This window comes from Empidonax traillii, unplaced genomic scaffold (assembly GCF_003031625.1).
Source record: "Empidonax traillii isolate 1590-97213 ecotype Southwest subspecies unplaced genomic scaffold, ASM303162v1 scaffold43:size1863611, whole genome shotgun sequence".
Classification (NCBI taxonomy): domain Eukaryota; kingdom Metazoa; phylum Chordata; class Aves; order Passeriformes; family Tyrannidae; genus Empidonax; species Empidonax traillii.
The window spans coordinates 665,420-679,959 of NW_020955236.1; the positions used below are offsets into that span (position 1 = coordinate 665,420).

General features: G+C 44.8%; 3 protein-coding genes across 7 annotated transcripts in view; 1 reads left to right on the plus strand and 2 right to left on the minus strand.

The window, feature by feature from the left end:
• Positions 1–480: 480 nt before the first annotated feature.
• GTF2H3 (general transcription factor IIH subunit 3) lies at positions 481–5,012 on the minus strand. Of its 4 annotated transcripts, none has more exons than XM_027878588.1 (13): positions 4,901–5,012; positions 4,620–4,699; positions 4,258–4,364; positions 3,837–4,000; positions 3,516–3,578; positions 3,318–3,347; positions 2,924–2,952; positions 2,759–2,833; positions 2,443–2,496; positions 2,143–2,211; positions 1,903–2,025; positions 1,771–1,791; positions 481–1,672 (listed from the first exon to the last, which is right to left on the minus strand). In XM_027878588.1, the coding sequence occupies exons 1-13, from the start codon at positions 4,908–4,910 to the stop codon at positions 1,475–1,477; spliced, it is 1,023 nt and encodes a 340-aa protein (XP_027734389.1). In that variant the 5' UTR covers positions 4,911–5,012; the 3' UTR covers positions 481–1,474. The 4 variants fall into 4 exon arrangements, with proteins under 4 accessions (XP_027734389.1, XP_027734388.1, XP_027734391.1 ...); XM_027878587.1 differs by having other exon boundaries at positions 4,258–4,367; XM_027878590.1 differs by having other exon boundaries at positions 1,474–1,672; positions 1,771–1,807; positions 1,890–2,025.
• On the plus strand, positions 4,970–8,545 carry EIF2B1 (eukaryotic translation initiation factor 2B subunit alpha). Its single transcript, XM_027878592.1, has 9 exons — positions 4,970–5,051; positions 5,209–5,310; positions 5,391–5,527; positions 5,602–5,718; positions 5,832–5,944; positions 6,589–6,657; positions 7,195–7,270; positions 7,487–7,612; positions 8,042–8,545. The coding sequence occupies exons 1-9, from the start codon at positions 5,039–5,041 to the stop codon at positions 8,195–8,197; spliced, it is 909 nt and encodes a 302-aa protein (XP_027734393.1). The 5' UTR covers positions 4,970–5,038; the 3' UTR covers positions 8,198–8,545.
• Positions 8,546–8,644: 99 nt separating this feature from the next.
• The window catches only part of DDX55 (DEAD-box helicase 55), an 8,282-nt gene continuing 2,386 nt past the window's right edge, over positions 8,645–14,540 (minus strand). Inside the window, exons 1-14 of one of the 2 annotated variants that reach the window (XM_027878567.1) lie at positions 14,413–14,529; positions 14,041–14,091; positions 13,875–13,961; positions 13,667–13,758; positions 13,497–13,559; positions 12,785–12,934; positions 12,151–12,340; positions 11,920–12,002; positions 11,408–11,539; positions 10,868–10,960; positions 10,578–10,692; positions 9,870–10,038; positions 9,223–9,515; positions 8,645–8,884 (exon numbers count right to left, since the gene is read on the minus strand). In XM_027878567.1, the coding sequence (XP_027734368.1) occupies positions 8,717–8,884; positions 9,223–9,515; positions 9,870–10,038; positions 10,578–10,692; positions 10,868–10,960; positions 11,408–11,539; positions 11,920–12,002; positions 12,151–12,340; positions 12,785–12,934; positions 13,497–13,559; positions 13,667–13,758; positions 13,875–13,961; positions 14,041–14,091; positions 14,413–14,520 (1,794 nt within the window). In that variant the 5' untranslated portion in view covers positions 14,521–14,529 and the 3' untranslated portion in view covers positions 8,645–8,716. Of the gene's footprint in view, positions 8,885–9,222; positions 9,516–9,869; positions 10,039–10,577; positions 10,693–10,867; positions 10,961–11,407; positions 11,540–11,919; positions 12,003–12,150; positions 12,341–12,784; positions 12,935–13,496; positions 13,560–13,666; positions 13,759–13,874; positions 13,962–14,040; positions 14,092–14,412; positions 14,530–14,540 lie in introns of those variants that run through there. The other variant, XM_027878568.1, reaches the window with a different exon arrangement.

Genomic DNA, 14,540 nt, shown 5'->3' on the forward strand with positions numbered 1-14,540 from the left:
AGGTCAACAATACGAGGGAGGAAGGATGTGCCACTGCCAGTGAGCACAGTGAAGAATTTACGGGTCGCGGGGACAGCTGGTGGAACTCCCAAGGTAAGGAAAAAATTAATAAACCCAAATGAGCAACTGGACTGGAATCAGCTCCAAGTGGGTAAAAGGAAATTCCGGCAGGGACGGATCTGCAACCATGGGCCCAAGAAACTCCCCCACCCAAAGGAAGAAAAAGACTGAGCATAGCACTAACTAGCATGAGAAGCAAGAGAATCATTAACCAACAGAAGATACAATATTAATTAATAAGAGAACTATGTAACTTGCAGCCATTGAACACTAATTCCTGTGGTGTTAAAATGTATAAACAGTGAAAAGTTTTGACACCATCAAATGTCACATCACACCATTACACTCACAACAATAAAAATCCAACAAAGCCATTTAGCTCACCCTTAAATATGTCATTAAAGCAATATTTGGCCACACTTGCAAAAGAAACAGTTTTTATTACAAAAGTTTTATACAAAGTAAATTATAAATACAGCCTTCACACAAAATGGCTTTTGGCAATCAAAAAAGCTCGCCTTGTACTCTGGCAAGCCTGGAAAAAACTGGCACTAAAGCTGTTACAGTGACAAAACCTGGTATCAAGACATGACAAATTCTTGTGTAGACATTAGGAAGACAAAAATTAGACCTTTTCTATGTAGGAAACAATTCCTCTCTGTATTCCTTTCAGGAGAATGGCAGTTACTAAAACAGGCTAAACCTCCAAACTACAGTTACTTTTTAGATGGGGATATTGTTTGGTTAATGTTGTTCTTCTCAAATGCCAGATGTAAACCCACGTACTGAAAAAAGAAGCATGCCTGCTGTCATATTAAAAATACATTTTTTTGTTTTCCAGTTTCAAAATACAATCTTAAAGACAAAGCAGTTATTCTGCATTTATTGGTGTTATTTTAAACAAGGGGAGGCCTTTTTATTCCCAAATGAAGATATATCAAATTGAGAAAGAAGTACCACAAGGACAATATAGTCAAAGGATTACAAATACATGTGAGTGCACGTGTAGGGCAATTAGCACCTTTTTATTCAAGTGGCTCCCAAGCCACCTTGAAAATGTTGGCTCATTTCTTTTGGAACTGATGCTGCTTCAGTCCAAAAATTGCTAACAAGGAGCTGAAGTCCCTGAACAACATAATGCTATGGTTCTGATCCTACACACTGGAACTGGTCATTCTGAACTCTATACCAACAAAAATAACCAAAGCTTTCTTGTCTTTGAAAACAACTGAGAACTGGGATATTTTACAGTGGCCAGAACAACTTCACAGGCTGTGTCTCTTTACAGGATGTAACTTCTGGTTCCTCTTACAGTTCAGAATTAGTTACGGAAAACAGCACAGGTTACATGGTAATACAGTCATTTGTTACTTAAAGGGCTGCATAGAAGACATCCTGTTTAAATACTTATCCCCTAACAAAAAAGTAATAGCACTTCATAGAGTTCTATTTCGTATCCAATAAGAAGTGCCAGCAATTTCTCCAGCAGGTTCCATTTCATGGAATTACTGGAGGAGGTAATGATGTATTTACATAATGTTGTTATGCAGCTAACTTCAATTTCTTCTTCTTTGCTTTCATGACAGGTGGCAATGATATTTTGAAAGCAGTTCTGAAAAACAAAAACAACCAAACATAAAAAAAGGAACTGTCAGATCCACTGAACATATTTCCACACCCAGCCCTGAGGTACAAAGAACAAACACTTACTCGCAGGTACTGCAGATGGGACTGAAGTTGCAGAATACTGGAAAAGAAAAGAATTGGCTTTCACTAAAATAGGTCATTTGAATGTAAGAACTCAGACTCCTAAATATTCATAAACTCACTTGACAAGCACACAGAGCACACGTAGCCGATTTCAATGAGGTTCCGATGGCAGAAACACGCGGCTCTGTAGTCAACGTGAACAGGAGGTGGCAGGACCAGCTGTGACCTCTGCTCTTGGTCAGGGAGAAACACCCACTGCAGGGAAGGAGCAAAATACTCTGTGAATTGGACTGGTACTGCTGTATCTCCTCCTCAGTGATGTTTCACATCTGACACGGGAAAAAACCCTGGGGTGTTTCCTCAATGACTTACCAACAAATACTGCAGGAGGGATGGCATGTGGGGCACTTTCAAGTATATGCCACCCGTAATGTCACAGGCCTGCAAAGCAGAGACAGTGATCAGGTTGCTGTTTTACAACGTTAACAGGATATTTAAAATGTCCTTGTACTGCACAAGGCCTGCATGACACAACTGTCAGATCCACCGAACATATTTCCACACCCACTCTTCCTTAAAGGAAAGGAAAAGAGCAGAAGAACACGTTGAACTACCTGGCATCAAGTACCTGTGAATGAATACAAACAGCAAACAAGAGCAGGAAGTCTGTACCTGTTGCAGAAGACCTGAATCCGAGTCCAGGACACAGGCATCAACCAAAATACTCTGCAAGGAAAGAGAGGAAATGCATGAAAACCAAATTTAACTGGGACCGACAACACAGCCCCACCAGTGTTCCTGACACGACTTTTTCCCAATGCCCATGCACCCCACATAGAAATGCACCTGCTTTTGCAGATGCAGGGCCAGCACAGCCATTAGAAAGCTCTTTCACTTGATCAGAACGTAATCATAACAGAAATGAACTGATTTGTCATCTTTGCACATTAATAAAAGATAATATAAATGTAAAGAAAAGCAGCTTCACCTGTTTCTGCGCCGCAAAGACCACATTCATGAAGTTCATATATTGCAACGTGCTGTCTTCTGCAGCTTTTATGACCTAAATAAAACAACTCAAACTTGTTAGCCTACATATATCACTGGATTTGAGGACTAAAAATAGAAAAAAACTGACAGCAAAAGTTCTTACCAAAATCCTTGATTTCATTTCTTGATTGGCTAAGTATTAAAAAGAAAGAGAAATGCATCAGCACATTGTTTGCACCACCATAGTTTGCCCTTTTAGTTCTGTAATCTCAGTTAGATATTGAACCTCTTGCATGTTAGATCTAACAGGTCAGATATAATATGTACGAACATGTTGTCCAGTCCCAGGACTAATCTGTGGATTAATTCCTCTCAACCTCAAAGGAGATTCCTGTTCCAGTTTTACTCACATACAACAGAAAATCTGCATAAGAACGTGGACTGTTGTTCAAGTCCTTTATTCCTCATTGTCACCCAGACCTTCTTTAAATTGGGTAACTTCAAATGCTCAGAATAAAACCTGTCCTATAAGTATTACAAACAGGAGAATGTGTTACCTTTCACCTCTTTGCTCATCTTGTTGATGTCTACATTAGCTGATATTAAGGAATCTACATTCCATTCTTGGAAACTACTCCAGGATTCATACCACATCTTCTTATAAGAGAAAAGGAATAGTAAAACTTAATTACTATTACAAGAAACAGTCTTAAAAACACATGAAGGCTTTGCAGATTCTGTGATAAAAAGGATACAACAAAGTGCTTTAGCAAGAGATCCTGCTAACAGGGTTTCTGTTTGCTGGCCTTTCATCTCAGCTGCAATACAAGAAACGTTACAAAACTTACTTTTAGATATAAAAAACAGTTGTTGAAACTGTCCACACCAAATACTCCAAGTTTTATCTTTGGAAAACAGTATAAAAGCAGAAACCTGAAGTGTCAAGCATAATAAATTTATCTACTTTAAACACATTAAAATTCACATTATGAAAATAGAGAAAATTCCTAAAACTCCTTGAGAGTCCAAGTATTTTGCAATTCTGCATATTAAGCCTAGAATTTTCTTCTCCTTACTTTTTGTCATGAGGTCTTTAATCTCTTCTGCAATTGCATCATTTATTGCTGTCAATAATTCATATTTCCCATCCTTGCTGCCAGAGCAATTCGATTCCATGGAACTGCCTCCATCTCCAAAGGGATCTGCAGAAGCCCAGCGCTTCCCAGGGTACAGGAAACGGCTAAAGCAGAGGAAAAGCCAAGGATTCATGGTTTGCCTTTAATCTCATAAGAAAAACTCTTGCTTTGATAGCAATACTCTGAAGTATAATTTAAAATACTTTTAATCCTTTGGGCATTAAATTTCTTCTTTTAAGACAACGATATATTACCCACATTAACTTGGTTTCAGTTATACACTTCAATTCAGTGAGAAAATTAGAAGACAGATATAGGAAAGTGCACTTTAAACCTTTACACTGTCAAGAAGCAGCTCTACCTTTCCTGTGTGTGACTTGCTATCACAGCCAGTTTGTTGGTGCGATTCATGAACAAGTGGGAATTTCCCAGCACCATCACGGCATCGATGCATTTCGACAGAGTGAACTGCTGCAAAAGAAGGAAACAGTAGATCCAGCACAATAACAGTTAGAGAAGCAACTCAGAAGAAACCTGTGAAATAACTGCAGTTAAGAAAAGTGTTCTGATATCCTTTATACCCGCTATAGCTGACAACGCCAGGATAGTTCAGAAGTCAAAGACTAATCCTCTCTCTTGCCCACTTACTAACGATTAAAGAAAATGACACCGTTCCCCCCAGCAATGGCCACGAGCAGTACCAGGGCCGTGCCAGGGCCGTACCTCCGCCTCTCCCAGCGCCCTCTTCCCCCACCAGATGGGGTTGGTGTCGATGACGATGACCAGCAGGCTCAGCTCGTCCTCTGCAAAGGCACCGACACAGCAGCGTCACTCGGGGGTCGGGGCAGAGGAGCCCAGTGCAGGTTGACAGAGCCGTGACCGAGAGCCCCGCTCCGGCCTCTGCCTCCTCCACGAGACACCCGAGCCCCGCTCCCGGCACCTCCCGACCCCCGATGCGGTACCCCCGGACCCTGAACGCGATACCCCCGCACCCGCCGCCTCACCCGCGCTCATCTCGCCGGTCGGGAGGAGCAGCCGCTCCCGGCGGCCTCAGATGACGCTCCGGCCCCGCGCTCCGTCATCCGGAGGCGCCCCGGCCCTGCCCACGCCCCGGTGCGGCGGGAGGAGCGGAGCGGGGAGCGATGAGCACGGACGGTACCGGGGGCATACCGGGGGGCGATGGGCACGGACCATACCGGGGGCATACCGGGGGGCGATGGGCACGGACGGTACCGAGGGGATTTCGGGGGGCGGTGGGCGCGGACGGTTCCGGCGGTGCCGGGCCGGGCCAACGCGCCCCGTTGTCTTCCAGCCTTGATCGAGACCTTCCGGGCGCAGCTGAGGGACGACCCCGATGTGGCCTCGGCCGTGGCCGCCATCCGCGCCCTGCTGGGCTTCCTCAAGCAGGACCGAGGTGGGCCCGGGCCCCCTCCCCGCTGTACCCCGCGTGTCCCCGGGGCCAGCCCCTGACCCTGCCCCTCTGCCCGTCCCCAGGGGAGACCATCCAGGGCCTGCGGAACAGCCTGCGGGACGCCATCGACACGCTGTCGCGGGTGGACTCCTCGGTGGCCGTGTCGTCCGGCGGGGAGCTGTTCCTGCGCTTCATCAGCCTCACGTCCCTGGAGTACTCGGTACGGGCCGTCCCGCCCGGCCCCGCCGTGCCGGGGGACCCTCCCGCCTCACCGGCCATCCCGCTGTCTTCCAGGACTACTCCAAGTGCAAAGAAATCATGATCGAGCGCGGGGAGATCTTCCTGAGGAAAGTGTCTCTCTCGAGGAACAAAATCGCCAAGCTGTGCCACCCGTTCATCAGAGATGGTGCTGTGAGTAGGGCCTGGCAGGGTCACTCCCCTTCTCACTTCGGCACTATTAACAAAAGTAAAGGTTTCCCAAAGCTCAGCGAAAAGGAATGTCTGAATTTCCTTTGTTTTGGCAGCGAATCCTGACCCACGCCTACTCCAGGGTGGTCCTCAGGGTGCTGGAAGCGGCTGTGGAGGCAAAGAAGCGATTCAGTGTTTATGTTACTGAGTCACAGCCAGACCAAGCAGGGCAAGTACTCGTTAATTTGGTTTTTATCTTGGTTAACAGGGTGAGTTACAGCCACCATCAGGCCTACCAAAGCTGCTAGGCTTGGCTGCAGCATTTTAAATGGCAGCTGTCACTAATATCACATTATTTTGGACAAGTGAAAAAAAAAACCAAAACCTAAACAATATTGGTAATTAACTTCCCATACTAAATATTCTAATTGCTGTTATCCAGGTTTTCCTCAAACGTTTACAAACTTTCAGTTAGTGCCAGGCAACCTGCTTTACCCTTGAGATATGGGAGACAACTGATTTCTAATCGTCTCCTTCAAAAATAGGGCAAAATAATCAGATTATCCTGATCATAGCATAGTGAAATGTATAGGTAACAATGTCATTTGAAGGTGCCAAATAAAATAATTACTTCAGAGCATATTTTGTTGCATAAGTGAAGGAGTAAACCCTGCACACTGGATAATACACATCACTAACAACTTACACCACCACACTAACAATGCCTTCCATTTCTATGCAATAACTTATTTTCTGCTCTACAAATAACAGAACGTGGACAGTCATGGGTTTCAGTCTTTCAGACAATATTTTCCTATCACTGTCTTTCAAGAAAAGATTTTTTTAAGGTTCAAACATGTTCTTCTTTAACAGGCAAAAAATGGCAAAAGCCCTGAGGAAGCTGAACATTCCTGTGACTGTGATCCTGGATGCTGCAGTTGGGTAAATCTGATCAGAAATCTTAATATTTTTCATCACAGCTGTATTTTGACAGTGTTACCTGTAAGTTTTCTAGAAGCTTTTTCAAACTCCAGAGGTTATTAATTAGTTTGTCATAGTCATCAAGCAGGCTAAACAAGTTACACCTTCAGATGCACAATTAGGAGAATGTGTCTGTATTTGATTTTGCAAATTAGAATGAAAGGACGAGTCAGAACTAAGTGTAGAACTCAGAGAAATCTGTGAAAAGAACTGAGGATCTACACAAAGAGCTACTTTCCCCCTCATTTGCATAAGTGATCCCATTTGAGGGGGGTTTAAGGTATTTGCTAAACTAGCACTGCTTAGTCCAAGCCCAAAACATGGAAAAAGAAAGAACTATAATAAATCTGAACCTCGAGAAGTTCAAAATGCCCAAGACAGTTCCTCCAAGGCACCTGCAATGTAACAGCAGATGGACTTACAAGAGGGTGGACTGGTGCAGGGAAGTGCAAGCCTGCTTGAGTTACTCATTTCTGTTCTTTTCCCCTCTTTGAACAGCTACATTATGGAGAAAGTGGACCTGGTGTTGGTTGGTGCTGAAGGAGTGGTTGAAAGTGGAGGCATTATCAACAAGGTAATCCTGAGTTTCTTCCATCGTTCTCCGAATTCTGCACTTTTAAAGTTTGGCTCCGTTGAAGAGTTTAAGGCTTTTTGAAAAGTCTATTTTACTGGATGTTTTGCCTACTATTTTACTGGATGTTTTTCAGTAAATGTCTCTTTACTATTGGAAACTGGGCAATATTATGTCATGCAAGCGCTGAGTCTGCAATGTTGTTTTCTGTCTCCACAGATTGGCACTAATCAAATTGCTGTGTGTGCCAAAGCCCAGAATAAGCCATTTTATGTGGTAGCAGAAAGTTTCAAGTTTGTGAGACTTTTCCCTCTAAATCAGCAGGATGTCCCTGACAGGTTTAAGGTAAGAGATATTCTCATTCCACCTTACCCAGCTAAGGTTCACACTGGTGTATCCATGAAGAATTTTCCTCTTAGCACATCCATCTGGATCTCTGTGCCGTGGCACGTTATGGAGTGGCTCCACTGTACACTCATGTGCCAGACAGCCATTATTTGTCTTAATACTAATATTCAGTTCCTAGAGCAGTTCCTTCGGAGTGCAGGAGCAGATGAGGGTTAGAAACAATTAAACCAGTACACTTTAGGACTACAAATTGTACTTTTTACACAAGATAAAGCAGCTGAGACCAAGGTGGCACCAGTCTCTGCACTTGACTTCGTTCAGTTTTCCCACAAAGCTCCGCTCAAGGCTGTGGTACAACTCCTGCCCCAAGGAGGGTTTGACCTGCAGTCAGTTGTGTGATAACTGGTGGTCTCTGCTTCCTTCTAGTACAAAGCAGACACTCTGAAAACAGGGCAGAATCTCACAGAGGAGCATCCCTGGATCGACTACACATCCCCATCACTCATCACGCTGCTGTTCACAGACCTGGGTGTGTTAACTCCCTCCGCTGTCAGTGATGAACTCATCAAGCTCTACCTGTAACACACAGGACTCCCTGCACGGGATGTATCATCTTCAGTGACCAGCAGGGCTGTAGGACTTGGAAGATGATACAACTTACAGGAAAGTGGCAAGGAAACAACATCATAAGGATTAATGTAATTATGGAGCACTCGTGAAAAAATTCCAGAAGTTACTACAGCTTCGACAGACCTAAATTAAATTATTTTAAAGATGGGTGGAGTATTTTGATACTGTAAATTAAAGTACCTTATGGTGTATTCAGACTCGTTCTGAGGTGTGTTGTTACTGACCTGTGGGATGTATCTGAAAAAAGTCAAAATTAAACCACGCACAAGGCTGCTGATGGAAATTGCAGCTCCTGTCACACCAGAGCGGTGCTTTTAGCTTTGCTCTCAACAACTGCAGGCTGGTTTGTGTGTCTTTCTGGATGCCAGGTCTCTCCATGAAGAAACTGGACTGGTTCTGTTCTCTGCATCATTTTTTATACAAATCCAGATTTATTGAAATAAGCAGTATTTTAATGTAAAAGAATAAGTGTCAGCCTTCAGAATCTGTGTCAGCACCAGTTTCTGCTTTGAGCCTGCTCTGGCTGCCTGTTACTTTCTTCTCAAACTCCTCTTCACTGATCTTCCCCTTTTTTAGTCTTTTCAAGAGTCTTGTGTCATTCAGCAGCTCTTCCATATCCTCATCTTCGATATCAGAGCCCTGTTGGCAGTTGAAAACAACAAACTGAACTCTACACCAGACAGTTTTCATTCTGTACAGCTGAAGATTACAACCTGGATTTTGCCAGGAGTATCTAAGCAGGAAATAATACTCAATTCCTACCCAGGAAACTCTGTAACTCTTCTCAACACTTGTGCTGAGAAATTGGTTTAGTGTTTGGCTTTAAAAAGCTTCTCTGTAATTTTTTTTGTTAAGATTCGCCTGTCAAGGTCCTAAAAAGTTACTTTACAGCCATCAGTTCCACCACACTAAAATCCCAGGGCACTCTGCCATTCGACACTATAATCACTTGCATTTTAACACAATAACACAGTTACCTCTTCACGCTTCCTTTTAGCTGTTACTTTCTTTTTCTTCTCCCTCTTGGCTTTCTGCTTTGACCAGGCTTTGTTCTTTATGAATTTCTTTTTCCCTTCATTTTCTTCTCTCTCTTTTCTTTGTTGTTCTAATTTCTTTTGTCTCTGCTTTTCTCTATTTTTGTCCTTAAAGGAAATGGAGTCTGTATTCACAGTGACTGGAGTAAAGTCTGGGAAACATTTTCCTCTTAGTTCAGGCATCTTTGGCATTTTTAACAATGCAAAACCTCTGGCAAGACTGGCGAAATCCAGATCTGTTGAAACAAAGATTATAGAGTCAGTTTCCTGCTGGATAAAAACTTAATTTAAAGAAAGAAAAAAAAGCCAAAAAATTGTTTTAGTGTATTGTTTGCATTCTAAACTTAACACCACCAACAATACTAAGTCCCTTTTATTTATACTTTTATCGGTTTGGTCAAACTCCATAATGAAATGTTTTCTCTTGAAACAAGTTGCTTGAAAAAAACCAGGAGTTTAGTCAAAATCTGATGTTGTAGAAAGTGAATCTGAGATTGAGAACCAGCAATTGAAGCTTGGGGACAACAATACCAAACCAAATCCTGTTCTCTGAAAAGAACAGGAGAGGACACTGGCCCTGCTGGGATTACCTTTCATTCGGAAGATCAGATTGCATTCGTGTTTGGCATAAGCCTGCACGTGAGACACAAAGGCTTTCATCCCTTTCTCAAACACTGCCCTGTCAGCCAGGGCCATGGACTTCAGTTTGGGAAGAAGATCCAACACGTTGGTTTGTGGTTTCATTTCCTGCATGGGACACTGAGAAGCAGAAAATAAACAACAAAACCGAAGGGAAAGTTCAGCTGGATGGTGTGAAGTGCAGGGTGAAACCTCAAACCCACACTTTCTGTCCAGTTAATCCTCAGGGAGCTTTGAGCCCCTTTCCCCTTGGTCATTCCAGCACACCAGGGGACCATCAGCCCCACACAACAGCTGTCCTGGCCCAGCAGGAGCTCCCACACTGCAGCCCTGGAGAGGCGACATCATCTTGTGCCTTGTCAAGCTTTGATCTCATTAGCAGGTCCCTGGAGAATTTATACAACTACACAAATGCAGGAGCAGGAATGGCAAAAGAGGCAGAGATGAACAGCACAGAGGGGGCAGCGTGTCAGCTGCTGGTGGCAGGGCTGGGGCAGGACTGTAAACCAGCACTGCCCAAATGCACCATTTACACCCTCAGGGACAAAAAACTTGTCCTTACTCATTGCCCCACACATTTCTCTTCCACACTCAGGAGGCTCCCATCAGCCTGTCCCCTTGCTCTCTCCTGCTTTAGGGTGGGATAAAAGCACACCAACCTTTTGGTTGATGGAGAGGAAGTTAACGTAGGACTCCTCCATGGGAAGCAGGAACACGAGGGCGCTGCCGCCGTGGCCGATGCGCGCGGTGCGACCGCAGCGATGCACGAAGGCGCTGCAACAACCCAACCACAGCACTGTCAGCCTGATCTGAAATGTCACACGGGCAGCAAGGAGGGCCTGGGGATGTGCAATCACTGGGGCAGTGATTTAATGTGATTTCCACAGTTCTGGTAACCAGTTTATACGATCACACGGACAGGAAAGGTTCTCAGGATGTGGAATTGTACCTTGCGCTGCTGGGTGGGTCGTACTGCAAAACCCAGTGCACTTCTGGGATGTCGATGCCACGGGCCATCACATCTGTGCAAACCAAAATGCCCCTGGCAGGGAGAAAAGGTGTATTGTCATTAAACTGTCATTTAAAGAGAGCCAGCCCCCTCCCAGCTCTGTGTTCTGCATCTTCACTGGATGGGGGACCAGAACATTAAAACCATTTGAGGGTTTAAAAGAGACAAAATATAAGGTAACTGCAGCTTCCACCAACTAAAAGTCCACATAACATTATGAAAATTGTGATTTATATGGCATTTCTAAGAAAAATCAATTTCCTGTTACATATTCAAATTCTGAATCAGCACTGCATTGACCACAGCTGAAGGTACTACTATAAATGTTTCACTAAAAAACTTAAAGAGAGTGACGATTTTAGCACAGCAAAACTGGTCTTTTAAACTGCTCAAGCAGCAGGAGAACAGTCAGACGAAGTCACCCAAATGCCCCTCAGTGCTCTGGCTTTTGGCTGGTTCAGCCCATTCCCAAGGTCTTACCCCGGGAGCTTCCGGAATTCCGTAAAGATCTTGTTACGCTTGTGCTTCATCTTCCCGTGAATGCTCATTATTTTCACCTGTTTAATCAAGGATTCCAAAGCCTTCCCATAATATTCCACACAGGCACACGTGCTGTGGTGATAAGGACAGGCATGAAGTCAAACGATTATGCTGCATTTTTAATCTGGTTTAGACACCCAAGGTCTGGATTGTTTAAAAAATATACACTATTGACTATTTTTAAGTAAAATATGCACATAATTTTTTATAAGTTACATATGATCACCTATAGTGTCTTACTTTAAAATTGCATATCAAATTTCTGTTTTGCTTCAACACAATCCTCACGTGATGAAATCATTAATCTCCTTTTAGGCACCATATTCTACAAGACAGCTCTCAAAACTATTCACTTTGAAGAAGTTGTATCCTTGGCAACAGTGGGCAGTTTTGGAATTTGATAAAACACTATTAATAAAACTGTTTTCACAATGAAACACCAACAGAATTACCTAAAAAAGACCAGGTGTTTTTCCTGTCTGTGCTGCCGAAGAAAATGCACCAATTGATTAAATTTTTCATCTGCTCTGCAGATCTAAACAATGCAAGAGAAAAAAAGAAAAGTCAGAAAACAGACTTCTGATTCCTCTATTAACACGATCCTAAGACTTAAAAACTTATTGACAGAACCAGGAAAAAAAGGAGGGGGGAATAAGAAGCTCTCCCAAAGCTCAGGTTCCCACCATGTAATAGTTCTGCAGGCGGGTGGGAGTTTTCTGGGTGTTGGTTGCTGCCACTCCCTTCTCCTTCACCGTGATCCGGACGGGATTCCGGAGTCCTGCTCTCACCAGGTTCTCCACCTCCTGAGTCTGAGTAGCTGAGAACAGGCCTGTCCTTCTCTGCTTGGGCAGAAAGTCCAGGATGGCATTTAAACTGCAAGCAAACACAGGGAAATTGTAATTGTCCCCAAGGCTCCCCCCTCAGAATGGGGTTTAATCACCGAAGGAAGAGTTTACAGGAATTTACAAGGTTTTATCATCACATGCCAAACTCCTGCTGAAACAATTAAACAAAGAGTAAAGGAGATCAAAGTTTATTTGTTAAAGTGTTCTAAGCTGTTCTGATGTGAGAATAATGATGTGTTAATAAACATCTTCAACAGAGAAGTGTTCATGTACATCAGAACAAAAGAAATTTTACAGTCTGTATTAATCAAGGATCCACTTTTTCTGATTCTCTTCCCACTTAGCAATTGCTTTATGGAGCAAAGAGAGATAAAAGACAGAACAGAACAAATCATTGCAGGCCACACTCATTCACATCAATCATTTGAGCTCAATAAAAACTCGAGGATTATTAGAATTATTCTTTCAATACCTGGCTTCAAAGCCCATATCCAGGAGCCTGTCTGCTTCATCCAACACCAACACATCAAGAGCCTTCACACAACTTGCGAGATCCAGCCCATCCCCTTTTCTCCTGAACAAATCCTCCAGGCGCCCCGGGGTGGCCACGATGATGTTCCCGCTGTTTGGGGAGGAGACAAGGCAGGGAATCTGAGAGACCTGCTGATGTTGGTATCCCAGCACACACCCGCCCTGAATCCATCAATAAAACAAGTAATTCTGTCAATTCTATCTGCATCCAGAGTGCAGTGCCTTCCAGACACTCTGCGGTGGGAGAAAAACTCCCAGCGGAGAGCACATCGCTTGTGGCAAGAAAAGCTCAGGATATCATCAGGAATATTTGGTGCCTCCATGCAAAAGCCAGAGGCAAACATGATTCCATCCAAACTTCGTCATCAGTATCAGCACCAAACATTTTCAGGGAGAACTGAGACATTCAGTGCTGACGGTTTTCAGGTCTGGTCTTCGCCCAAACAGCAGGTAAATGGTGCTGATGTCACATAAGATGCTTTCCCACTGTCTCCTCACTCAAAGACTCCACAATTTCCCAGCCAACCCCAACAGACTTTTGCAGCATCATCACATTTGAGCAGCAACAGGACCAAAGTCCTGGTCTGAAATCCCTGTCAGGGAGAAAACCAGAGCTCTGAGGCACCGATAGAAATCCCTGCCAATCCACTCACCCGTGTTCCTTAAACTTTTCAACATCTTCCATTGGGTTCCTGCCACCAATGAGAAGAATCTGACTGAAACAATAAAACACAAAGATTTGGGTCCTTAAGTTTCGCTGGTTCATGAATGAGAGAGGCAGAGAGAAGGAATTACGGTCATGGAAAGGCTGAAGTTCACTCACCTGAACATGGGAAAGTGTTTTGTGAAGTGTGACAGCACCTCATGGATTTGAATGGCCAGTTCCCTCGTTGGCGTGATAATTATGGCTCCAACCTGCCCATGGAAAACAGGAATTTATGGAAAATAAATGTGGATACTCTCCCTGAAGTCCTCTAATCTTACTGACACATCATAAAAAATATACTCACAACTGAATTACCTGACCCCACCTGCATTTTCTTTAACTTTTCCTCCCGTCTGAGCAGAATTTCCAGTATGGGAATCACAAACGCCAAGGTTTTCCCACTGCCCGTCACCTGCGAGGAGGGAAACAGCGTCAGATCCCCGAGATCTCCGATACCTGAGCCAAAAGTAAAGCCGAGGACAAGCACTCACCGCCTCCGCAGCAACATCTTTGTTACTCATGAAGAGCGGGATGGTCGCGGACTGGAAAAAGAGAAGCATCTCATGAGTGGGTGAATCGGCCACAGGGGGGGAATCTCATAGAGGCGAAATCCCTCCAGGAGACACCAGAGCCGTCCGCGAACACCACCCAAGCAGAGCCGGTGCGAAAGCCAAGGATGCGACTTTTACAGGGCCCAGGGAGCGCTGTGGCCGCGGATCTGACCCCCTCTCCCCTCAGCCCGGCCTCCCTCCCCCGGGGCCGGCGGGCGCGGCCCCTCACCTGCACCGCGGTCACTTGGTGGGGGCAGAGCGCCCGCAGCGCCCACAGCTCGGGGCTGGGGCCGGCGGGGAGCGGCCCCTCACCTGCACTGGGGTCATCTGGTGGAAGCGGAGCTCCCGCAGCGCCCGCAGCACGCCCGGGTTCAGTGGCACCGGCAGGGATTCCCAGCCGCCCTCAGTCACCGCCTCCATCTTGGCCGCGCGGTGTCACC